Source organism: Silurus aristotelis (genome assembly GCF_946808225.1).
Source record: "Silurus aristotelis genome assembly, chromosome: 24".
Classification (NCBI taxonomy): Eukaryota; Metazoa; Chordata; class Actinopteri; order Siluriformes; family Siluridae; genus Silurus; species Silurus aristotelis.
Window position 1 is genome coordinate 12,992,516 of NC_139597.1, and position 25,053 is coordinate 13,017,568.

At 40.5% G+C, this 25,053-nt stretch overlaps 1 protein-coding gene across 4 annotated transcripts in view; it reads right to left on the reverse strand.

The window, feature by feature from the left end:
* The window catches only part of iqsec3a (IQ motif and Sec7 domain ArfGEF 3a), a 131,900-nt gene that overhangs the window by 58,511 nt on the left and 48,336 nt on the right, over positions 1-25,053 (reverse strand). For 2 of the 4 annotated variants that reach the window (XM_083528296.1, XM_083528294.1), the window contains exons 3-4: positions 19,775-20,189; positions 6,478-7,679 (exon numbers count right to left, since the gene is read on the reverse strand). In XM_083528296.1, coding sequence (XP_083384422.1) covers positions 6,478-7,679; positions 19,775-20,189 — 1,617 coding nt within the window. Of the gene's footprint in view, positions 1-6,477; positions 7,680-19,774; positions 20,193-25,053 lie in introns of all 4 variants that reach the window. The other 2 variants (XM_083528295.1, XM_083528293.1) reach the window with 1 other exon arrangement.

The window sequence follows — 25,053 nt, forward strand, 5'->3', positions numbered from 1 at the left end:
TAAAAAAAAAAAAAAGATACCTTCCTTGCCTGGAGTGCACTTTTCAACTTAAAGCAAGTTGTTTTTCTAGTACCACTCTATAGACACTCGTGTATACAAACCTGAGAATATACTTCATATACTAGCAAAAGACACCAGGAATATTTTCCTAAAAATTATTTTACAGGAAAGCAGTTACCCTCCTCTGACACAAGAACACATGCATGCATCTTGTCTTTACCTACTCTGGCTGTCTTTAGCTAGTTTTTACTACCTTTGGGGAAATATATTATTCTGTTCTTCTTGTACATTGAATGAATATGTAGAGAACAAGACACTGATTAACATCTCGGCAGTTATTCCTCCTTTGACATCCTCTATCTATGGAACCACTTACGCACACCCATAAACACACAGACACGTCCAACCCAACTCATCCTTCATTTATCTCTTCACAAACTTAATTAGCTAATACGAGGAAGAGAATCAGGGTACACTGTTGACTCCAATAATCCCTGAATGTTGTCTTAGCCATCACACACACACACACACACACACACACACACACACACACACACACACACACACACACACACACACACACACACACACACACACATACCTGTTTCAGATGCAGCTGCAGCCCAAGTATTAGACTGAAGAAATAAAGTACTGGAACTAATAAGACTCTATCTCCCTTACTCTCGTTCCTTCTCCTTCTGCTTGTCTCTCTTTCTCTCTCTCTCTTTCTGCCTCCCTTTATCATATCTGCTCACTTCGATTATGCAGCTCCGGCTTATTTCCTGCTGTGCAAGAAGCAAAAAAAAGGTAAAACTGGTAAAAAATAAAAATAAAAAAGGGATCAAGTTAAGTTTGCCCTGTTTGTTTCTAAAGCTGCAAAAGTGCTTTGTCAGGAATGGGCACAGTGCATCAGGCTATATAGAGTAGTGGCAGAAGGATTGTTAGAGGGCCAGAGCCATATGTCCTTTTTACTGTGCCTCTTTTGTTTTTACTGCTCCCTGCCATGCTGGAAAAACCGCTGCAAAAGAGCCATTAAGCGTGCCATTTTTCTAACCACATGCGGGGTGCAATGTGGCACAGCTTGGCTTTGCTCACAAACACAGTGATCTGGACAACTTGTTTTAGCTTAAAAAAACTGGACTAAAGGGATTTTCAAAAAGGCATCCCTTTCATTTAATCATGTACAGTATACAGTAATCCCCGCTTTACCGCGGTTCGAATCTCGCGCTCCGGGTTTATCGCGGAATTGCGTTTGCCACATAGCTAATTAATTAGGCTGGTGTTCCCGGTCTCACGTGGATAGCACGATAGACCAAAAAACTAGGGAATTGTTTTATGGAGTTTTATGTTAAAATAATGAAATTAATAAAAATATAATTATTAATTATAAAATGAAGTAAAATGTTAATACAGTACAGTACTGTAAACATAAAATAGCATTTTTAGGGTGGTGTTTGTTTATCGCGGTTTTCCGTTTATCGAGGGTGGGTTTGGAACGTAACCATCACGGGGGATTCCTGTATTACACTTCTATCCAAACAGAGGCAAGCTGAACCTTTAATGATGAGCTACTACTGTAGTTCTCCATATGCTAGATGTCTATTTGGCTGTGTTCTCACACCTTTAATCTATATCTGTTTGCTTAATCAGAATGTACCCCTAATTTTTAACCACCCGATCACTGTCCGTAGGGTAGCAGTTTTGACAATGGCCAAGATTTCACTAGCTAATTAAAAGCTCACTTTTCTTCCTTCATTGTTTTGTTTTTTTGTTGTTGTTTTATTGTTGTATTTTTAGTTTTTGTGGTGGTGGGCGAGCTTTTTTAAATGACATCTTAGTTATTTTTTTCTGTTTTCCGCAAATTAGGGATGCAATTTTTAAAAACCTTTGGAAATCTATTTGCGAACTAATATTTCAAATTTTCTATATTTTAAAAAATATATCGTATAGTGAGGTTTTGATTTGAACTGCAGAATTATTTTTTATTTTTTTGGCAATATGCATTACATCAATAAACATTTAACAAACTCTTGGATTATCCCAGGATGATAGAAGGTCTTTAATGCAGTAATTGTTGCTTTAAAATTTTCTAAATGCTGCTTAAATGATTTCCAAGGTCCCATTGATTTGTGCCAAATTATTTTACCAGTCTTATTAATTTATCACACTATCCCAACATGGATTATTTTTCCAACAATCTGGCTTTTTATATTAATGTTGTTTTAAGCTTAGCAACCCAGCCATTAGGGGGGCACAAGCCAGTGCACTCTTAGTGCCGGTCCCAAGCCCGGGTAAATGGGGAGGGTTGCGTTAGGAAGGGCATCCAGCGTAAAACATGTGCCAAATCAAATATGCGGATCACAAATGAGAATTTCATACCGGATCGGTCGAGGCCCGGGTTAACAACGATCGCCACAGGTATCGTTAGCCGACAGGGTACCGGTGGAAATTGGGCTACTGTTGGCCGAAGGAGGAGAAGGAGAGGAGGAAGACGTCTACAGAGACGGCAGGAAAAGGAGCAGTGTAGGAGAGTAGAGGTTCGGGTTGGTACTTTAAATGTTGGTACTATGACGGGTAAAGGGAGAGAGATAGCTGATATGATGGAGAGGAGAAAGGTAGATATGCTGTGTGTTCAGGAGACCAAGTGGAAAGGGAGTAAGGCCAGGAACATTGGAGGTGGATTTAAACTGTTTTATCATGGTGTGGATGGAAAGAGAAATGGTGTAGGGGTGATTCTGAAGGAAGAGTACAGTAAGAGTGTAGTGGAGGTGAAGAGAGTTTCTGATAGGGTGATGATCGTGAAGGTGGAGGTTGAAGGGATGATGATAAATGTCATCAGTGCCTATGCTCCACAAGTTGGCTGTGAGATGGAGGAGAAGGAAAGATTCTGGAGTGAATTAGATGAAGTGGTAGATGGTGTACCTAGGAAAGAACGATTGGTGATTGGGGCAGACTTTAATGGGCATGTAGGTGAAGGGAACAGAGGTGATGAGGAGGTGATGGGTAGGTATGGTTTTAAGGAGAGGAATGTGGAAGGGCAGATGGTGGTAGATTTTGCAAAAAGGATGGAAATGGCAGTGGTGAACATGTATTTTAAGAAGAAGGAGGATCATAGGGTGACGTATAAGAGTGGAGGAAGGTGCACACAGGTGGATTATGTTCTGTGTAGGAGATGCAACCTGAAGGAGATTGTAGACTGTAAGGTGTTGGCGGGGGACAGTGTAGCTAGACAGCATCGGATGGTGGTCTGTAGGATGGTTTTGGAGGCGAAGAAGAAGAGGAGGAAAGTAAGGATTGAAAGAAGAATAAGATGGTGGAAACTGAAGGATGAAGAGTGTGGTGTGAGGTTCAGGGAAGAGGTCAGACAGGGGCTTGGTGGTGGTGAAGAGGTGCCGGATGATTGGGCAACTACTGCAGGAGTGATAAGGAAGGCAGCTAGAAAAGTACTTGGTGTGACATCTGGAAATAGAAAGCAAGACAAGGAGACGTGGTGGTGGAATGAGGAAGTGCAGGAGAGCATTAAGGGAAAGAGGTTGGCAAAACAGAAGTGGGATCGACAGAGTGATGAGAAAAGTAGGCAGGAGTACAAGGAGATGCGGCAGCAGGTAAAAAGGGATGTGGCGAAAGCCAAGGAAAAGGCATATGAGGAGCTGTATAAGAGGTTGGACACTAAGGAAGGAGAAAAGGATTTATACCGATTGGCCAGGCAGAGGGACCGAGCTGGGAAGGATGTACTGCAAGTTAGAGCAATAAAGGATGGAGAGGGAAATGTGTTGACTAGTGAGGAGAGTGTGTTGAGAAGATGGAGGGAGTATTTTGAGCAGCTGATGAATGAGGAAAATCAGAGAGAGAGAGGATTGGAGGATGTGGAGTTGGTGAAGCAGGATGTAGATAGGATTAGTAAGGAGGAAGTGAGAGCAGCGATTAAGAGGATGAAGCATGGAAAGTCGGTTGGACCAGATGACATACCGGTAGAAGCGTGGAGATGTTTAGGAGAGATGGCAGTGGAGTTTTTAACCAGATTGTTTAACAGAATTCTGGAAGGGGAGAGGATGCCTGAGGAATGGAGAAGGAGTGTGCTGGTACCGATCTTTAAGCATAAGGGAGATGTGCAGACCTGCAGTAACTACAGGGGAATTAAGTTGATCAGTCACACCATGAAGTTATGGGAAAGAGTAGTGGAAGCCAGGCTGAGAGAAGAGGTGACCATCTGTGAGCAACAGTATGGTTTCATGCCGAGGAAGAGCACCACAGATGCCCACAGATGCCTATACACAGAAGAGTGACAGGAGTGATTTGTGATAGTAGGGTATCTGCAAGAATGAAAGGGAAAGTTTATAGGACTGTGGTGAGACCTGCGATGTTGTATGGATTAGAGACAGTGGCATTGAGTAAAAGACAGGAGGTGGAGCTGGAGGTAGCAGAGCTGAAAATGTTAAGGTTTTCGTTGGGAGTGACGAGGATGGACAAGATTAGAAATGAGTTTATTAGAGGGACAGCACATGTAGGATGTTTTGGTGACAAGGTGAGGGAGGCGAGATTGAGATGGTTTGGACATGTGCAGAGAAGGGACATGAATTATATTGGTAGAAAAATGCTGAAGATGGAGCCACCAGGTAGGAGGAAAAGAGGAAGGCCAAGGAGGAGGTTCATGGATGTGGTGAGGGAAGACATGCAGGTAGTTGGTGTGAAAGAGGCAGATGTAGAGGACAGGGTGGTATGGAGACGGATGATCCGCTGTGGCGACCCCTAATGGGAGCAGCCGAAAGAAGAAGAAGAAGAAGAAGTTGTTTTAAGCTTAGCCTGGTAATCAGAAATGATGCTTCCTTTATATAAAAAAGGGAACATACAGGGATTAAAAAAATCAGAAAATGATTAATCAACACTTTCTTTATAAGCTGCAAAACAGACCTGCAGGAGCACAGGTGTAGGACAGGAGTCATTCGTCTCTGACATAAACTGACTATGATGACAGCCCAGTGTCTGTTCCTGGCACACAGAGGGTAATGCCAAAATAATTCTTACCTCAAGCCACATGAGTCAGCCTGCCCTCTAAGACCCATGCTGCCATCCCTAGCGAGGATGATACACCGTGGATTACTTCCAGCACAAAGAGCATTCATTAAAATGGAGGAACTGCATGTTTTTGTATGCAGGAGTGGGAGTCGAATGAGTAAAAAAATGCAACTTGGAGCTTAGAAATCTAGGATTAAGGCCACCGGGAGAAAGGAGAAGTGCCATGTCATCTTGAAACTTTTTCAGCTCTCATGATGGCCATTTCCAGAGCAGGCGGAAGAACTTTTAACTACCATGGCAAGATTACTGGCCAGCATTAATAGAATGACTAATGAGAAATCGAACAGGGAATTGCTCTCTCTCACTGACCTTATGTTAGACCAGAGTTGATAGAGAGCTGAGGCTCAGGGGGGGGGTGACAGGCTTAGCCAAATGTCTCATCCAACAACAAACTGCAGTAGACTAGGTATCCAAATGACTGCTGCCTTACTTCAATTTACTTTTAACGATTCTCAGTGTTTCTCCAAAATCGAACCATCTTATCAATCGATGCCTACATCTATAATTATCCTCTGAATCTCTGTCTTACCATAGGGCTGCTAATCAGCTAATAACATGCTTGTTTAAGCCATTAAGGCTCAGGTGGATACTCAACAATATTCTTATGTTTCTAAGGCGATTAGCATAATTGCCTTCATGCATGAGGTTATGTTCTTTGGATTGTAAACCCATATAATCTCCCATCAATCTGACACATGCAAATACAGAGTATGACAAATAAGCATTTTTTACAAAATGGACCGATTTTAATTATTTAATATTATTTTAACATGTTTTTCTTAAAACAAAGATTCTGTCTCCCATCTTATTCTAATTATAAAGGGCTACAGTTTCATATTAGAGCTATTTTGGCATTATCAGGCAACGCTGAATAACCTGCTAATGAATGTGTATGTGTGTGTCATCATTTTAATTGAAGGATCAGAGGCACTGATACTCTGTCTGCATGCAAATCTTTAATTAAATAGGAACTGACCATGCAGACGTGGGAATAGACAAGCCATATTTGGATAGAAGCAGAGCTATTTATAGAGGCTCAGGCAAACCCAAAGTGACAGGCCTTTGGGAAGAGGGGGGTAAATCACAGCTGGGGATGAGTGTGTGTCTGCTGACAGAGAGAAACAGACTCAAGGGAAAGCAGTTAAAAGAGAATGTGTGAATAATATTAAATAACACTGTAAATAAAAATGTTTAGTGTGTCTCTGTTATTGATTTCTGATTATCTAATCCAAGCAGGAATATATGCCTCGAAATCTTGCATCAGTATCTGGTGTTATTTCATGGATCTTCACATTCTAATCAGCCTGAGGATCACTTTAAATTCTAGATAGAACAAGTGCACCAAAGAGTAAACAAATAGTGTAATGGAAAAGTGGAGAAAGTTCCCCAGTGACTACTTACACATTAAAGAGGTTGAGACCAATACGATATAGGCGTTTGCGCATGACATCTGTGGAGAGGGTAGGTGATTTGCAGCTGCTTGGGTTCTCACAGTGGTAGCGTGGCAGGCTGAGCATCATAGTCTGCAGTGCTTCCTTGGATGAGGCCTCAGAAGCTGAGCGGGCAGATGTTGATGTACTGCTGCTGCTCATCTGCTCTGAGCTATTGTCAGCTGGGTCTGAAAGTTGTCGCTTGGCCTCCAGAACCTCAACAGTAGGGGCCACTGGAATCTGTCCTACTGTAGGTATGGCCTCTTCTATTGTCTCCACGGGGAATGCAACCTCTGGCACTGGAGCCTCTGTCTTCTCCAAGGCAAGAGGTGGTAGATCTTCTTCAAATTGCTCATCGCAGGGTGGGGGTGCTGGGAAATCGTTATCTGGTATTTCTCCAAAATCTGACTCTGGAGGAGGAGGAATTGGTTCCTGTGGAGGTGGGGGGTGTTCTATGAGTTTTGTTTCTTCTACTGGGGGCTGTTTAAGGGTCTCAGTCACTGTAGCCCCCTGCTGCACACAGTTTCCAAGGGATACTGATGTGGAGGACTCCCTGACAGAGGAGGACACGTGAAAACTTTGACTGTCAATTTGCACTGTCACATCCCGAAAGGCCATCATTAGCTTGCTGGCATTACGGGGCATGTTATCTGCATTGTCTCCTAACACTGTACCACTCGGGAGGGTGGTCTGGTCCAGGGTACCACTCTCCCCAACAGTTACAGCCACTGTAGGTTTGCAACCTGCAGTGGCAAAGGCTTCAGAACTAAACTGATAGGTGCTACCCTCCTGCAAAGAGCACATGGTCTTCATGCTCCAGTTGCTAAGGGCATCATCAATGGACTTGGCTAGTGACTGAACCTGTTCTGTAAAGGAGTCTTCTAGGTCTGTGAGACTGCCACCCACAGTAACAGGAAGTGATGGGGACCGGACCAGAGGAATACCTGCAACAGAGCAGCCTTCGGCCAGTGCCCTCTCAGCTGAGAAGCCCTCAGCATTTTGAACACGCACCTTGCGCAGGGAGATTCGACGAGGAAGCCGGCTCTCCAGCAGGGAGTTGCGGATTTTCTCAAAGTTCTTGCTGAGCTGGTACTGGCGAAAGGCTGTTTGGATTTTGCAGGCAGCACGACGCGAGATGAGGTGGCCACCATATTTGTGCTCTAACATTTCGATCTGCAGGAACAGAGAGAAATAAGGAAGAGGAGACATCAACAGTGATGTGACAACACATATGAGTAACGGTAGTCATAATAAGTTCAGCGAGAACAGAAGGAGGAATTAAAAAAAAATCAATGAGGACTAAGAATCCTGAAAACAAATTTAAAGAGCAGATTATAACTGCATAAAAGAGAAACAACAGTGAAATTAGAGAAGAACAAAAACATATACACTGACTAGGCATAACATTATGACCACCTGCCTAATATTGTGTTGGTCCCCCTTTTGAGGCCAAAACAGTTCTGACAGTTCTGATTTCTAATTTGAAATCTGACTTTTTCTACATAGCCTCATACTTTTTACTTAATTTAATTAGAACTGGATGAAAAAAAATGTAGACTGATAGATTTGCTTTTTAAATTTTTTTTGCAGATATCAGATTTTATTGTACAAGGATATACACTCTGTCACTACTATTTTTATGGTCATATTGTTTACAAGCAGGTTGACAGTGTTGTGCCAAATATTCAACACAAAAAACCTAACCAATAAGAAGCACAATAATAACAGATAAAACCATGTATCATTCAAGGTACAGTATATTGACACCTAATGCTACGAATTCCCAGGATAGACTTTTTAACTGATGTAGTCTGCTTCAGCAATTAAAAATTAACCCATGTTTCACATGCTACCAAGAAGGAAGGGATTGGGGTGCAGCATCATGTCATGGATTTCTATGGCTGATAACAAAGTTTCAGACAAAAAGGGCAATGCTAACAAGAATGGTGGTTGTTCAAGATGCCATGAAAGTTTCAGATGGATTATTCATTGGTTTAAGCAGTTAAATAAACAAACACAGTGATAACCATTACACTGCATGCTCTTAATAACATTCTCAAATTACTACAAACACTCAATCACTATACATTTGAAAGGTAGCTAAATATAAAGCTGAAGTGGAATGAGCATGCATGAGCAAGTAGATTACCAGGTTTGTGAGTCTTTTTGTGAGTGAATTTGGTGACAGTTCAAATAAATAAATAAGTGGAACTGGAACTGTCTGCTACTTTCAGATTATAGGACATAGCAGTTCATGACATTTGTCATTTTAGAGAACCTCCTCTTTTAATCAGCTTGTTTTCTCATGGAGTCATTACTAAAAGATGAACATTAAAAGACAAAATAGGTTCCCATTCAGGAACTCTAAATGCTTTGGGGACGCGCCCGAGTGTTCACGCTCTGAAATAATGTGTATAATCGATGAAAAACTGGTCACCGGTGGGGTGACGTCACGACCAGGAGTATAAAACGCATATGAGTGAGGGCAGTGGCAGCTTCTGTCTGTTTACGAAGCGCTCTGTGTATTTGTGTTGTTTGTCAGATTGTTTGTCAAAAAAGAAAAGAAAAGAAAAGAAAAAATTTAAAATCTAAGCAAGAAAAAAACTTTAAGCCCACTTTCCGGCTGTGCGCTCCTCCCTGCCCCGATATATTACTCCGCTCCTGCTGGGCACTCTTAGAGGAGGGTGCCCTAGCTTCTCCTGGGTCTGGCCCTGCTTTTGCCGAGGCAGAGCGCCGTGCCAGCTCCTGGGGTTTGCAGCTGGACCTTGCAGAGGGTTTCGAGACAGGCATGTACCTATCTCCAACTTCACCTGCTCAGTCCAGCGCTTTCTTACAGGCTTTGGAAGCACGCCTTTCGGCGGATTCTTCCCCTGCGACGAGCGTATGCAGCTCCGCCTCTCTTCCTCCGAAGAGGGGAAGGGCAGGGTCACGCTCTGCGATACAAAAGCTGAGGAGCTTATGGTGGTTGTAACGCATGCCATTGCCAAGCTCCATATAACTTGGCCGGCTAATGAGCAGATAGTGCTTTCATCTAGTAAATAAGGTGAGCGCTTTCTGACACCCGTGTAACAACCTCCGCGTCGGTGTCTTCCCTTTTTTTCACCGAGGTGTCCAGGTCATGGGTTAAGCCTTTTTCAGCCAGCCCCTTTATCCCCGGTTCTACTGTGTATTCCTACGTTATGGGGAGGAAAGAACATGGTTATGAGGCAATGCTGCGGGTTGACGAGACACATGCCACCTATCATTCTTCCGGACACGCCTCCTCCCTTAAGACCCCAACATTACCCACGATGCCCCTACACAATACTTCAGCGCTTGTGGGTAAAGCCTATGCTATGGCAGGTCAAGTCGCTGCGTCCCTGCATACCATGGAGGTGTTGCAAGCATATCAGTCTGACCTTCTGCATGAGTTGGATGTGGGAGGTGCCCCGGGCAGCAATTTGGATGAGCTTCGCCGTATGGCGGATCTGGCTCTCAGAGCCACTTAAGAGATCGCTTGGGCCATTAGTCGGTCTATGGCTGCCCTGGTGTCCACAGAAAGGCATCTGTGGCTTACTCTGTCAAAGATCTCTGAAAGGCAGGGCTGTACTGCTGGATGCCCTGCTAACCCCTTCTGGTTTTCAGGAGAATAAGAAACAGGTGGCGGTGTTTTAGTGTTACTTCCCACACCACTCACAGGTGGCTGCTCAGGGAGGGCGCACCACCCGCAAAACTCTACCTCCCACCAGGAGGTGCAGAAATGCAGCGTGCGACTCGCTCTCCCCCTGTGAGGGATCCTGCGAGGCGCTCAGCGTCAAAGCCTCATGAGGTGACAGATCTGAGGACTGTCATCTTCAACAGGAAGGCTTCAATGAAAAGTTTCTGACACGAGACTTTCTGGGGATCCGGCCGTGAAGGTGCGCGCTGCACCGCTCTATCCGGTGCCCGCCCTGTCCCAGCCCCCTCAGGGACCTGGTCAATTAACCCTGCCACCCTCGGTGCTTTAGGGCACGGCCAGCTCCAGCGAGCTCTCTCCTTGGTTTCCACCCGGCATTGTTGTGGTCCAGAAAAACTCACCACCTCTCGAAAGACTGATACCCCTAAGGCACTTTCTGGCAGCTTCGAAATCTCTCCCAGATGTGTCTTAGTGGGTCCTGCACACTTTAGATTGAGGCTACTCGATTTAGTTCGGGTTTCCTCCACCCTGTTTTCACTGGGTTCTTCCCTACCCTGGTGGGAAGCCAGCAGGCTCTGGTCATAGAACAGGAAATAAACACTCTACTGAGGAAGGAGGCCATCGAGGTGGTCCCTCCATCAGAACGAGAGTCAGAGTTCTACATCCGGTACTTTATAGTTCCCCAAAAGGACGGAGGGTTGGGTCCCATCTTAGATCTACGTCAGCTGAACCGCTCTTTCATGAGACTCAGGTTCAAGATGCTGATCCTCAAGCAGGTCGTGCTTCAAATCAGACCCGAGGACTGGTTTGTCACGGTTCATTTTCAGCGCCGAAGCTTACCAATAATGGGTTCTTCCATTTGGCCTTGCCCTTTCACCCCGTACTTTCACAAAATGTGTGGCTTCAACAAATAGTCGCTGTAGTTGAATGACTACGATTAATCCAAACTCAATCAGAGCAGTTGCCAGTCCTCGGCATCAAGATGTCGTTCTCGCCCACATGAAGGCGTTGGGGTTTCGGTTGAACACCGGGAAGAGTATGCTTTCTCCATTACAGAGACCTATCTCGGTGTCATATGGGACTCAACTACTTTGCGCACACATCTCATCTGCCTGCATTGTGGCCATCCTTACGGCCGTCAGGAAGGTCAAAGAAGGGCAGCCTCCCACTGGCAAGCAGTTCCAGAAACTGCTAGAGCTTATAGCAGCTGCATCCAGTGTGATTCCACTTGGCCTGCTGTACATAAGACAAATTCGAAAGAGCCCAGGTGGATTTGTTTGCGTCTCGAGAGATGTCGCACTGTCCCCTTTTGGTTCTCCCTTACTCCTCGCTGGGGCTGGATGCCATGGCTCAGGCATGGCTGAGGCTCCATCTGTACTCCTTTCTCCTTATTGTGCTGCTTCCAGGAGTTCTGAAGAGAGTTTGCCTGGATGGAGTACGTCTCCTCCTGGTAGCTCCAAGGTGGCCGAGCAAACCATGGTTCATAGACCTGGTAGCTCTCCTCGAGCACCCTCCATGGGAGATTGGAGGGTGCCATATTTCACCCCCGCCCGGAGCTGTGGAGGCTGTGGCCCCTGAGGGAGCACAGCTCAGAGGTTCTGGTCTCTCCACCTAGGTGGTAGAGACCATTCTCCACTCCAGAGCTCCCTCCACGAGTAGGTCGTATGCCGACAGGTGTTGTCTGTTCTGCTCATGGTGTGAGCACCACCAACTGGGTCCAGGTCACTGCCCTGTTTGTTCAGTCCTGGATTTCTTCCAGGGACATTTCACCAAGGGGTTGGCTCTGTCCACCCTAAAAGACTGCGTGCCCACCATTTTGGCTGTGACGGTCACCAGTGACTGCCAGTGTCACAGTGTGACGGCCAGTACACACATTATTTCAGAGCATGAACACTCGTTCCCAAAGCGTTTAGACGGAGCGTCGTGATCCCTCAGGGAACTAGGGTTACATACGTAATCTAGAGACGTTCTTTCATTTGAAAATTGTCAATTATAATAATAATAATAAAAAATTTGAAAAAGGAATAATCAGGTATCTTTGCTTCTGACTTGGTTAATTTCCTTAATATGTATGTACATTTCATAACTTTCATAACTACAGTATGCATATTAATTTCCTGGACAACCATATGTGGAACAATATGTTCTTAACATCAAAAAAAAATAAGGTCATGCTTTAAAGGTTTTTTAATGCTCATGAACACAATAAATCAAATGATGCTTAAAACATCAGTAGAAATCATTATATGTTTAATCATTTATACATGAGATTATTATATGGGACATGATGCGATTTTCTATCAGTATATTAATATATATATATATATATATATATATATATATATATATATATATATATATATATATATAAAGATTTTCATATCTTAGAATATTTTAATTTCTATAAAAAATGTTACTAAATGAAGCCATGATTATGAGCTGTTTTGAAATATGAAAATAAACATGGGCATGAAATGTTTCTTGATAGAAAAACAATTTTTTTTTTTTTAATAGTCAATACAGTTTAAAAAAATAAGAACAATAAACTACATTGTTGGACAACATTGTTCAGTGATTGAAATTTGGGAAACAATGGAAAATATCAAATGGCCATTGGGTCACTGATTGGCCATTAGGAACATAAGATCACTCAAGTGCAACTAAGTTTGTGCTTTATACCAAACCTGATTTCTAAAGGCAGCAACTGTATCAGAAAGCTGAATGAAGAGCAGACAAGTTTTGTTGCTAGATGTGTTTCTATTGTTTCTTACATTTTTTTTGTAATTATTAAGTTCTAAAAATTTAGCGAATCTCATGGCTAATTGCGGGCAATATAAAATATCTAAAGTTATGAAAAATATAAGAAAGCAGTGTAATCCTGATTTGATGATGTACAAACCAAACATTATTGTAGTGAAGTCTTATATACTATTGTAATGTATCTCGGGCTAAACCATAGTATTACATCATTAAATCTTATAACTGTCTATGGTATTTACTCTCCTGTAATAGAAACATACATAGTGAAAAAATAAGCTTTACTGTGCTTTTCTGTAAAGAATTGATTCAATTTTTCACATTGCCGAACCATCAGACCATCAAAAGACCTAAAGGAGCATCCAAATGACTCAGAAGAGTAATTACCTCTGCAAATGTATATTTCAGCTTGTATCCTGTAGGAAAGTAGGGTATGTGCGGAATACTAAGATATTTGTGATGGTTCAAGCATGTGGGGTTCAGTCGTCTCATTCTACAAAATGAGTCTTGAGTCATGAGCATTATTCCTCCTGACTGGCAAAACCTGCCTAGAACATTCATTGTATTTATCTGGAAATTTTGATGGCCCAGATTTAATGTGACAAAGCATTGAAACTTTTGTGGGGAAAAAAAAAACAGGAAATTAATTTAATTAGCATACAGGAAATTAACATTACAGAAAATACTGGGGACAAAAGAAAAGGGAGTGATTCTAATAACCTGAGGTTGTTTGTCAGAGTCTCATACACACATTCAAATTCAGATGTGAATTCACAGAGGTGGTCCTAAACACTAGATGGGGCTCAGAAGGGCGCCTGGTTGATTAGTAAAGTCATATCGGATAATTTGTTTTTGTGCTCCATGGGAAACCTGTGGCAAAATGGCAAATATAACAGGGCAGAAATTGAATAACGTCTCTGCCGTTCACTTGTGTTCTCCATGAAACAGAAAAAAAAACAGAATATTCCAGTGCCTAAGAGAAACAGAAATGTGTGTGTGTGTATATATATATATATATATATATATATATATATATATATATATATATATATATATATATATATATATATATATATATATATAGTATAAATAAATAAATATAAGTAAAACTGGAACAATGGCATTTGAACAGATGGTGGACAGGATGGTGGAGTCCTTGATGATTTAAATGTTGTGTAGGTGTTTTAATGGCTGAAATTTGGGCTCCAATGCAGTCCTTTGAGTCAGCCATGACCTACCTTACCACACTTTGAGATGGCCAGGATGCTCACAATGGGGTAGCAGTCAAAACTTCTTAATATTCAAGGAATACATTTAAATTTTTTCAGTTTCATAAGCAAGTAAAGGTGCTGTTTTGCATTCCTCTTTAAATATTTGGATCTCCAAGAACTTAATGCTGGAGACACTTCAGTCCAATTGATGTAAATGGCACAATGACTGCTGTATTTAGGTTTCTATAAGTTCATAATAAGCTTTTTTGCCCTCTTGTTTTGAGGGTAAAGATGTTGGCATAGCACCATGCTGTTGACACAAGCAGCAAGGCTTTGAATCTCATCTGTGTGGCAGACTCATTATTATTGCTGATGTGACCTACCACTCTGTTATCATCAGCATACTTGATGATGCTGGAGTTATGCAGAGGCACACAGTCATGGGTATACAGGGTGTAAAGCAGAAGACAGAGTGTACGAGTGTTCAGGATGAGGGTATAGGAAACCGTGAAAGACGATACAGACTTATTGGTTAGGAAGTCCTTAATACAATTGTTCCAATAGAATGCATTAATTGTCAACCTGTTCAGGTGCTAGACAAACTGTTGGGGGTTGTAGCATAAGTGGCAAGCTTGCTATAAATGACTTTAACCAGTTGACCAAAGCATTTAATTTTAATAGGAGTGAGTTCAACAAAGGAATCATTTAAACACACTGGAGTAGAATGCTTAAACATTGGTGTGATAGTCCTTGTTTAAAGGCATGTGGGTACAGTTGCCTGGGCCAGTTTAAAGTTTAAAGATGTCAGTTTGACCTTTGCCAGATGTCAGCACATGCCCTGAGCACACTTCCCTGCTTGACATCAGGGCCAGAAGCCTTATGTGCATCCATTCTGCTAAGTGCTGAATGCATATCTGATTTGGAGTCTCGATTCGTTTCAGCAGTGGGTGGAACCCAGAGTTCATGCACGGCTTCTGAGTCAGGAAGATTGTTTGAGGGTCGTAACATTCTGTATATTCTTTTTGACATGAGCCATAGTAGTGTGCAAGTCTGAATTAACCAAAAATGTTCCCATGGTGATGCAGTGAAGATGCAGTATCCTCTCTGAAGGCTTCACAAATTGGATTGATATTTCTTCATATGTGTTTTATTTATTTGTATATGTATTCTGATACAAAGATACAAAATGATGTGTGTGAAATGTGAAAGCCAAAAAAAAGGGAGCAGGAAAAAATAGTTTACTGCTGTAAATCCATCCTGTTCGTTTTGCTTTTGATCACTTTGTCAAGCATCGTCCGAGAGAGAGAGAGAGAGAGAGAGAGAGAGAGAGAGAGAGAGAGAGAGAGAGAGAGAGAGAGAAGAGAGAGAGAGAGAGAGAGATCATTCCGGAAGTGGCGTGGGGGGGTGTGTGTGTTGGGTTTAGAGACATGAAATATAGCACTGACATCACTCTTTTCTAATCAGCAGAGCAAATTTAGCAGCTCAGTGTTCCATCTAAGCAGACTACCACTGTCCCACTAGAACATGACTTTATTTCACTTAAATGACACATCTAGTCTTGGCCCTAAGTAAATCGACAGGGACACAATTTTATTCTTTTGCTGCTGTTTTTCTTGGCTCTAAAATAAAGCAATCACAACGTGACTGATGTGTTTACTTTCTGTTAAATCCTTTACGTAGTTCACTCATTTTTAAAGGCTCCAAAGAAATTAGACATACAATTAAATATAAAAATAAGACTTTTTTTTTTTTGAAAATCAAGTGCAAATACTGACAGCATCTCAAACACCCAAGACAGGTCGCTTATGTTTGAAATAACAAATAGTCTGCTCCACTACATATCACTCGATGTACACTTCCTTTTATTGCATAGTAGTACAACTTATGTAGAATTTGTAGATGTTAATTTTACATTACCAAATAATTTCAAGCTATATATTATTATTATATGGAAAGGGATTCAAAAGACACTCCTGTGCTTAGGGACTCTCCAGATGGCAGGTGTGTGTGCACAGGTGGGATTGTAAATAAGAGATAGAGATAATGGTGTCATCATTGTTCAATGATTACAAAACAAATAATTTTGCTTCGTTATTTTTAAGTCTATTAAGTTCTGGAAAAAAAAAGAAAATTTACATGTGAAATCTGTATTCATTCAATTTGCTTTCATTTTGTCATGCAGGGCATGCTGATTTATTTCTTATATCTGATTTATTACATAATTAATATTGTTACATATAATTACTTTTTGTTACATGCAATCATTTAGATATGTTCATGTAATGTGTGTGATATTGTCATCAGATCTTTTTTTACAGCTAAAATAATTTTTTTTATTATTATTCTGTATCTATAAGTTGTAACTATATATATATATATATATATATATGAGAACACCAAAAGTGTAACTTAACTCTAAGTTAAAGATCTAGATTTGTTCTTCACAACCTTTAAATATAGTTTTTTGTCATCAGTTTGAAATAAAATACGATTACTTTTGTTTGGAAAATGAAAAAAAAAAAACACTTTCAATAGAAAAGGTCAAACGAAATACAGTGTGCTCCAGAAGATTTAATCTCTTGCCGTCTCCGTTTAGCTGATATTGGTTTCTAGCTAAATGAAGCCCAGATACCATTGCATTCTCACTTTGTTTTTTTTTACTTATTATTCTTCCCACAGATTTCTGCCCTTTTTTTTTTTTAAACACCAAACCATGTTAAATGTCTCTGTTCTAATGGCACTGTACCAATAGGCCTTAACACTATCCTTTCACTACATTAATATCTGCAAATTGGTCATAATCTTTAGAAAAGTTGTTGCTAAGTCTAATATTTTCACATTGTTGTAAGCTTATCATACTAGTTTTCTCTTTCCATTTTAGGTGCTTGACATTAATTCCTTATTTGCACTGATGATGTGTATCTCATGAATGCATGTATATTTATGAGCTGATCAGCATGGGATGTGATAATCAAAGGTCTCGTTGCGAGGCTACGCTGGATTTTTATTAGCATCCACAGGTAATTATGCAGAGGGAATAAGGTTCTCTGTAGAGGTATCGGTATGTTGCTTTTTGCAGGCCACATCTCGGGTCACAAAAACTCAACTAGCAGCAAGTCTGTATACCTAAGGGAACTAGTTCTGTTTACTTGAAAGGCCTGATGGGATCAAAGGTATATAAATGTTTGATCTATAAAAAACTTTCTTAAAAATGGTACGGAAATGAAATTATGTAGGCATCACAGTGGTGTCTCATGGCTCTAGGGTTTCGTTCGATCCCGAGCTCTGTGGGGTTTTGCATGTAATCTCTAGTTCTGTGTTAGTTACTCCAGGTGCTCTGGTTTCAATTCACCCACAAACACTGCTGGATTGGCTACTCAAAGATTGTGTGCCAGGGTTAAATATAATGGCCACTGACAGGAGACTCTAACTACACTGAACATTCTGAATGCAGAACACAAAACTTTTTATTTTCTATGATGTCTGCACTTACAATAAAGAATTTGAGGTACACTGGGTGAACAAACACCCAAAACAAGTGGGGCCACCCAAAATTAAAATGGAGGGAGAGGAGAATACTGTAAAACTGGAAAAGTGAAAAACCATAAACCTGAAAAGAACGATTGTATTTCACATTCTTTAATCATTGTATTAGTACATTGAAGTGCATTTTTGTTCATGCCTGGGATTAAACCAATATACTCCAAGTCTTAAAATAAATGTTAGGTAATGCATCTTTTAGTTAGAAAGTAAAAGCCAGTATAATGCATGAAGACTGTTTTGATTCTAAGCATGACAAATGGGATGAATGCACTCAAGCACCAATCTAATACCCGATTTAGAGCACAGTGCTGATCACATCACTTCACAATTGTTGAAAAACACAAATGTGGATAGAATTTAATTGCATTCATTAATGCTAGACTTCACAGTGCTTCATTTACATTGCATTAACTTATCATTAGATTCATTCATATGACAATCACACCCATATTTAGTTCTTCCCACAAAGTTGAAGGCACTCAATCGTTTAGAAAGTCTTTATATGGTGTTGCATTAAGATTTTCCTTCACTGAAACAAAGATGTCCAAATCTGTTTCAGCATGACAATGCTCAAGAGGACACGGTTTGCCAAGGTTGGAAATTACATACATTTGTGAACACATTTGAGATGAACTGGAATGCTGACTGAAGGCAGACCTCCTCACCCAATGCTTTTGTGACTAACAAAGAACAAAAATACCCACAGCCACGATTCAAAATATAGTGGAAAGCGTTCTCAGAAAAGTGGAGCTTATTGTAATGGCAAAGGAGACTAAATCTGGTGTGCGATCCTAAAAGGGTCCGTTTGGGTGAAAAACTAGTGTATAAAAATGCTCACCATATCTTTACAAAAAGAGAAACACTAGCAGAAAGATACATTTATAGACCACACACTTAGCACTTATACTGCATAACATAGTTCATTTCAGATCTCTATTTGAAAATCGTACATTAAGCATTTTTCTATTAATAAAAAAAATCTAACCAGATACTAATAAACTGAAATATACAAGAAATGGGATCATTTTATATTAGCCCTTGTAACAATAACCTATAATTATTAGGTCAAGCAATTTTGATAGTGTGACAAATATACATTTGATATAAAACCACAAGTACAAAATCAGACCATGACAACTTTTATGCGATATATGAATATTTACACATTGATATAATTATCTAAACAGTGATGACTAAAAAAGCATTGAGAGCATTGCTGTAGTAAAAGTGTCCAAGAAAACCTGGTTTACTGTGAGGCTCTTCCACTGATGTAATTATTCAAATCAACAACTCATGTTACTCCTAAGGCCAACAATGTTGATATTCCTACTCTCCTAGGGACGTGTTCCCCACCAAAACACATGTGCTCACATGCACAAACACACTATACTGATATACTGATGAATAACTGATATACACCCCTATTTATTTATATCTGCCACTACAAAGCTGCCTTTATCTCACAAAAATAAAACATATGTTGTTCTATATAGTTGTGAAGTCCAGTATGAAAGCTTAGGAAGAGAATGTCCAAAGATTAATTAGAATTCTGGGCTTGTTATTTTTTAGCACAACATTTTAATTTATTTTTTTAAATATTACCCAGTCTCTGAATATCTGTTTTCAGGTATAACATGACTTTAAATAAAAACACTGGATTACTGGGACTACTTGAGAGGTCTCATTTCTCATTCTGAAGCTTATACTCTATTTGTGAAGTTCTGATAAAAGGTAGGCAGAGATAAACGGAACAAAAATCGAAAGACAAAACTCTTGGCGATCATGTGTTAAACTAATGGAAATGATGATGATTAGAATGTTTTTGATGAAGATGGATGGAAATGAGGAAGATGATGATGATGAATGAGCCAACCTGAAGCAACCAGCTGCATCCTAATCTACACGGGTCACATCCTAATCCACAATGCTTTGCCTGAATCAAGGCACTAAGTTATAAGTCTCCACAAACTAATCCAAAGCCTCTAAAGCACACACTGAAAGATTGAACTCTAGGCCCAAAAAGCACAACGCCAAGTCAGTCACACTCCACTCATACACTTGCCTTTTCCAAACTGCCATCTCCACACCACCTTGCACCCTACCTGCTTGTTTTTGAGGTCAAGCGAGAGCTCGTAGTCGGAAGCGTTGGCATGGCTGCAGGCCCCGTTCCTTTGTACCCTCATAGGAGAGGATGCAGTGTGGTGCAAGCTGGGCCTCCTGCCTCCTCCTGCACCTCCCCTCCCTCCTCCAGCCTCCTCTTCGTCTGTGTCTTTCTTTCCTTCCTCCTCTTGCTTCTCCTGCTGCTGATGCTGCTCTGGGGACTCAGCCGGGGGTTTTATTCCTTCATTCTCAATCTCTCTCTCCTTCACTTCCACCTCCACCGCCACCACTGGCTCTGGAGACTCTTGCACCAGCTTTTCTCCTCCATCCCCCCCTCCTCCATCAGCCGGTGGAGTAGACACGTCTCCATCCGGAGGTGGTGCAGGGCCCTCGGGAGAGACACATGGAGTGTCTTCACTGCTGAAATGGAGAAAATGCAGAGTGAGCCTGCAGCCACCTGACCTCATCCTCCAGTTGGTGCAGGCGGAGCCCTCCCTTTCTCTGGTTCACTCCTTCTCTCGGAGGAAAAGGACAAAGAGAGACGAGGGCAACCTGCCATCCACTGCAGGGCAGGACTGGCACACTTACCCCACAAGTAGAAGGACAAGGGGGAAAGGACACACAGAGACTTGTGACACACACAGACAACAAGACACGGCCATGCAGCTCTTGGAGTGTTACACAGCATGTGTGCATTTGTGTGTGAGTGTTTGTGCGTGTCTGTGAGACAGAAAGAGTGTGATTGTGACCCAGCAGCCTCGTGCTTTCACTCTGCCTGACTGAAGCTATCCCATTGGGATGAAGCATGTAAGACTCTTGGTGTGCTCTGGTGGATGTACATGACAGCAGGAGAGCACTTTTGCTTTCTTTTTGTAGCAGCTTGCTGATATTAGTATGGGAGCATGGGACACTCACTTACATAAAAGAAGACGCTCTTTCAGTCTAACCAGCTTATTTGTCTCTCTTGCATTCTTTCTTTGATTCCCATTTCTTTTTCTCATTTGAAATTAAGTTCCAATTAAATTCATTATTATAATATTGCTGAATATTTCTAAGGCTTGAATGATTGGCACAGTGCCTTTGTTGGCTTCTCACCCTCTTCTGGAGAATTTGATCAAATTCAATTACATTAATCAGAATTAGTCAAGGAATACAGATATGAACTATTTTTGCCAGCTTCTAAAAAGTTGTACAGAGCAAACAGTTATGACCTGAGATGTGCACCATGACTAGAATCCTGAGGAACAAGGGGTGTAACAGGTACATTGTTAAAATCGGAGGTCCCCCAGGAACGTTTTAAGTGCCGGACAAATTTGCTTAGTCTCCGCCTCGCACTTTGAGTGCATTTTATTATTATTAGTAGTAGTAGTAGTAGTAGTAGTATTAGTAACAGTAAACTGTTAATGTTTACAAATGTTAATAATGAATAAACTGCGTTTATAAAAAACGACAAGCAATTTTTTTGTTTTGCATTTCTTCCCCATAACTGTACCGAAATTAAACCCAACCGTGACTTAAAAACCGAGGTACGTACTGAACCGTGAATTTTGTGTATTGTTACACCCCTTTTAGTTTTATCCGAATGTGAGCCAGTGGTCAGATACGAAGTTTGTGGAACGAACCAAAAGATCAGCTAAACTCATAACAATACAAATGCAAACAAAAATCTATTTTTTTTTCTTAATTGTTAAATTGTTAAAGTCCTTTCGGACCTCTAAATAAAACTGTCATCTATCCTTACATTCATGTATGCCCTTTTAGTGCAGTATATTATTATTTCTGTTAAATTGTCAACAGCTTTACCACTTTGGTGGCTGACAGATTTTGGTAAACTGTTATTAATGATGGTATGGCTACTGATTTTCTTGCCCCTTTTCACTACATTTTGTATTATTACACCAGCCTACTCCAAGGAAAGTAGGTGTCACTTTCTGAATGACCACACCCCTTAATTCTTTAGAATTCTGTGAGAATATTTCATCTGCTGATCATGAACACCGTAAGGTTCGGTTTTATTTGATTGTGGGCAACATACAAAGCCAAATTAGTCATGCCTTTACTTTCTGGCTCTATAAATAAACCTGACATCCTTGTCCTGAGTTCTCTCACCTTATATGTTCTACTGTTTTTTTTCCCCTTTCTGCCTGAATGCTTTTGACTATATGTGTGTGATGACAGAAGCACTCTGTTTTTTTCTTGTTCCTATCTTAGCACAGAGGACTATTAGAGAGTGGTGCTATATTCAGACAGGTCAGGCTCGCTCAGGCTTTTAACAACACGTCTTCTGCCACCTGCATAAATCTATGCATGAAGAGGGATCTCAATCTTTTTGTCTTAACCCTCAAAAACATGGAGCTGCTCGAACTCTAATCTAACAAGATAGATTCTGGTTTTATTTTATTTTTCCTCATGAATATTGCATTGTTATGTATGTGGATGATGTATGTCTATGAGTCATATGCAGGGACATCTTATAGGCTGGGCCTGCATGACACAATCCCTTGGGTCCAGGCCAGTAGGGGCACTTTAACAGGCATGGAATTGAAGTGAATAGCCCATTACAGTGTCTCAAACAACACAAGATAGTAAAGTGGTAAACAATATGAAGGTAAAGTCTAAAATCTGAAAGGAATTGACAGAATCTTTTTTTTTTTGGTGTGTGGGGCTTAATTTTTAAACACTGAGCAATTCCTTTCAAATTGTGCTAAAATGAATAAAAAAGAAAATAATGGATAATCTTAAATCCAATGTTTAATAAAATTGTGAAAAAAAAGAATAGAAAAAGGATAGAAAAACCAAAGATAATTTATTTTCCCAAAACATATTTCAAAGCAGTTAGATTCACTTATTGCCTTGAAAGAGTTTGTTTAAAAGCTACATTTTAGTGATTTGGTAGACAAGTTTGTGAAGCAATAAAATAATAAAGGAACCAGTCATCTGAGGTAAAACTGCCTTATGTGGTTTATCAAAACTATTTATCATTTCAACCAAGACGACTTAATGTGCATATTATTGAAAGTATTGGGTTTTGCTTTGGAGTGTTCAAGGCTCTGTGCAATGGCTCCTGCCCAAGAGACAAAGAATGGCTATAATTCTCTGGTGGTATGGTATATGTGGCAGCAAGTATGATGAATGATTTTTCTCTGTTTTAAGTCAAATTCTTCTGCAACTTACACATCACATTTTCACATTTTCTGAGTGCGATGAATTTTTGACATGGCAAACAGAAATTAAATATGTCCGGTCATATGGAAAAAGTTTAATATTGCATAGAACAAGATGCACCCTTTACATAATATGGTAATGCAATGGGTTTGCAGATTAACTGAGGCTTGTATTAAAGGGGATGTTACATAGAAGAGAAAGGTCAGAGTTAGCTTTATCACAGCATGACACCCCCCTCAGGAAATCTTATTTAAACACAACAGGGGGTTTAAAAGATTTTATCACAGTGAGGTGAAAATATTGATACAAAAAAAAAAACATTATTGGATGAAACTGGAGAAATAGTTAAGGTCTAAGCCACAGCCATATCTTATTTCACCACGAGTTCCCTGCATTGCCGGAGGGGCACAAGATAAACGTCAAAAGATGTAAATCTGTACCTTTCCGAAATGGCTGGCAAGATAAGTGAGGAGTCAGTGAGCACAAAATAGTGCATTGCTTTGAGCATATGGAGCATGTCACTCACACAGCATGTCTCAATGAGAACAAAGAGTATTAGATGACTTGGAAAAATAAGAAATTACTGCTACAGTAATTAAGCCTTTGTGCTAGATGATATAATATAAACTAATAGATATATTGTTTAGTTCCTTAAAATATGTTATTTATATTTTTAAGATTCAGGATTTATCCTATCCTGCTATAGTCTATCCTGGGAACACTGCATCTACTATCCTTTTTGGGTGGGTGTGAGGAAACCAGTGATCCCAGAGTAAATCCCATAGGCACTGAGAGAACATGCATAGATTCTATAAATGTTACTGTTCTAAGAATTTCTCCATATACTAAGTTGTGCTTTGATTAACTTGAATTTTTTTTTACTGGCTAATGTAGCTTACACAATATGGACAATAGTTAGAGGACACCTGACCATAAGATTCATATGTGCTTTTTGAACATCCAATTCCACAATTAGTCCCCATTTGCTGTTATACCATTCATTCTTCTAGGAGAAATCCAATAGATCTTGGAAATGTGTGCTCATTTAGCCACAAGGGCTTTATTTAAGTCAGATACTAATTTAGGTGAGGTAAGGAGGCCTGGGATGCAGTCAGCATTTCAATTAATTCCAAAGGTGTTCAATACCTTTGAGGTCAGAGCTCTTTAGCAGGAAATCTTCCACTCTCTGACCCATAAACCATAGCCTCATGGAGCTGGCTTTGTGTATAGAGACATTGTCATGCTGGAAAAGGTTTGGGTTCAAGTGAGTAGAAAATGTAATGCACAACATCCAATGAAATCCCGTGCAATTGTGTGCCTCCAACTGTGTGGTAACAGTTTGGGGAAGAACCACATATGGCTGACAAGTCAGGTGTCCCAATACTTTTGTCCACATATACACTGTATATTTGTCATTTATTCCAGATAATCCTCATTTCCAAAATTGTCAGAAGCCAGAACATTTCAGCTGTGTTTACATGAAAAAAAGTACTTGCCTTGTTTCCAGTATCAGTTATAATGCTATGCAGCATAAAAGAAGGAAACTATTAGAAAAAAAATACAGCTTAAATTAGACTGCAGCAAAGATTGAAATAAAACATCTCATATTCTCATGAATAGTAAGTATTATGTTACTTTTCTAATCACTGCAGATTTGGAAAAACAAAAATACTGTCCATGTTCATAAGTAAAAGGGCTTTAAAATGGCATTACCAGCTCACCTGTCAATCAGAGCAATTGTGGGTGTCTGTGAGCTCATGTACTGTATGTGATAGATGGTAGTTTACAAGTGTTCAGATACCCTGAACAATAATATGAACAGAGCAAACACATGCTAGACTTCACCCTCCTGGATTTTTTAGCTATTTGTGATAGAGGTGGGTGTGAATTGCTAACACACATAGCACACATGTACAATACATATAGATGCACATGTTTCAAAAAACAATTTTATTTGTCCAGGTTTGGCTCAAATACACTGATCACAATCGTCCTTTATGCTGTGTGTTGCTATCTTTATTTAAACCTTCTCAGGTTCTCCACATGGCATGTGTCCATGTATTCAAAGGCTCTGAAAGTGTGTTGTGGGTCAAAACCCTCACACACATGGTCAAAA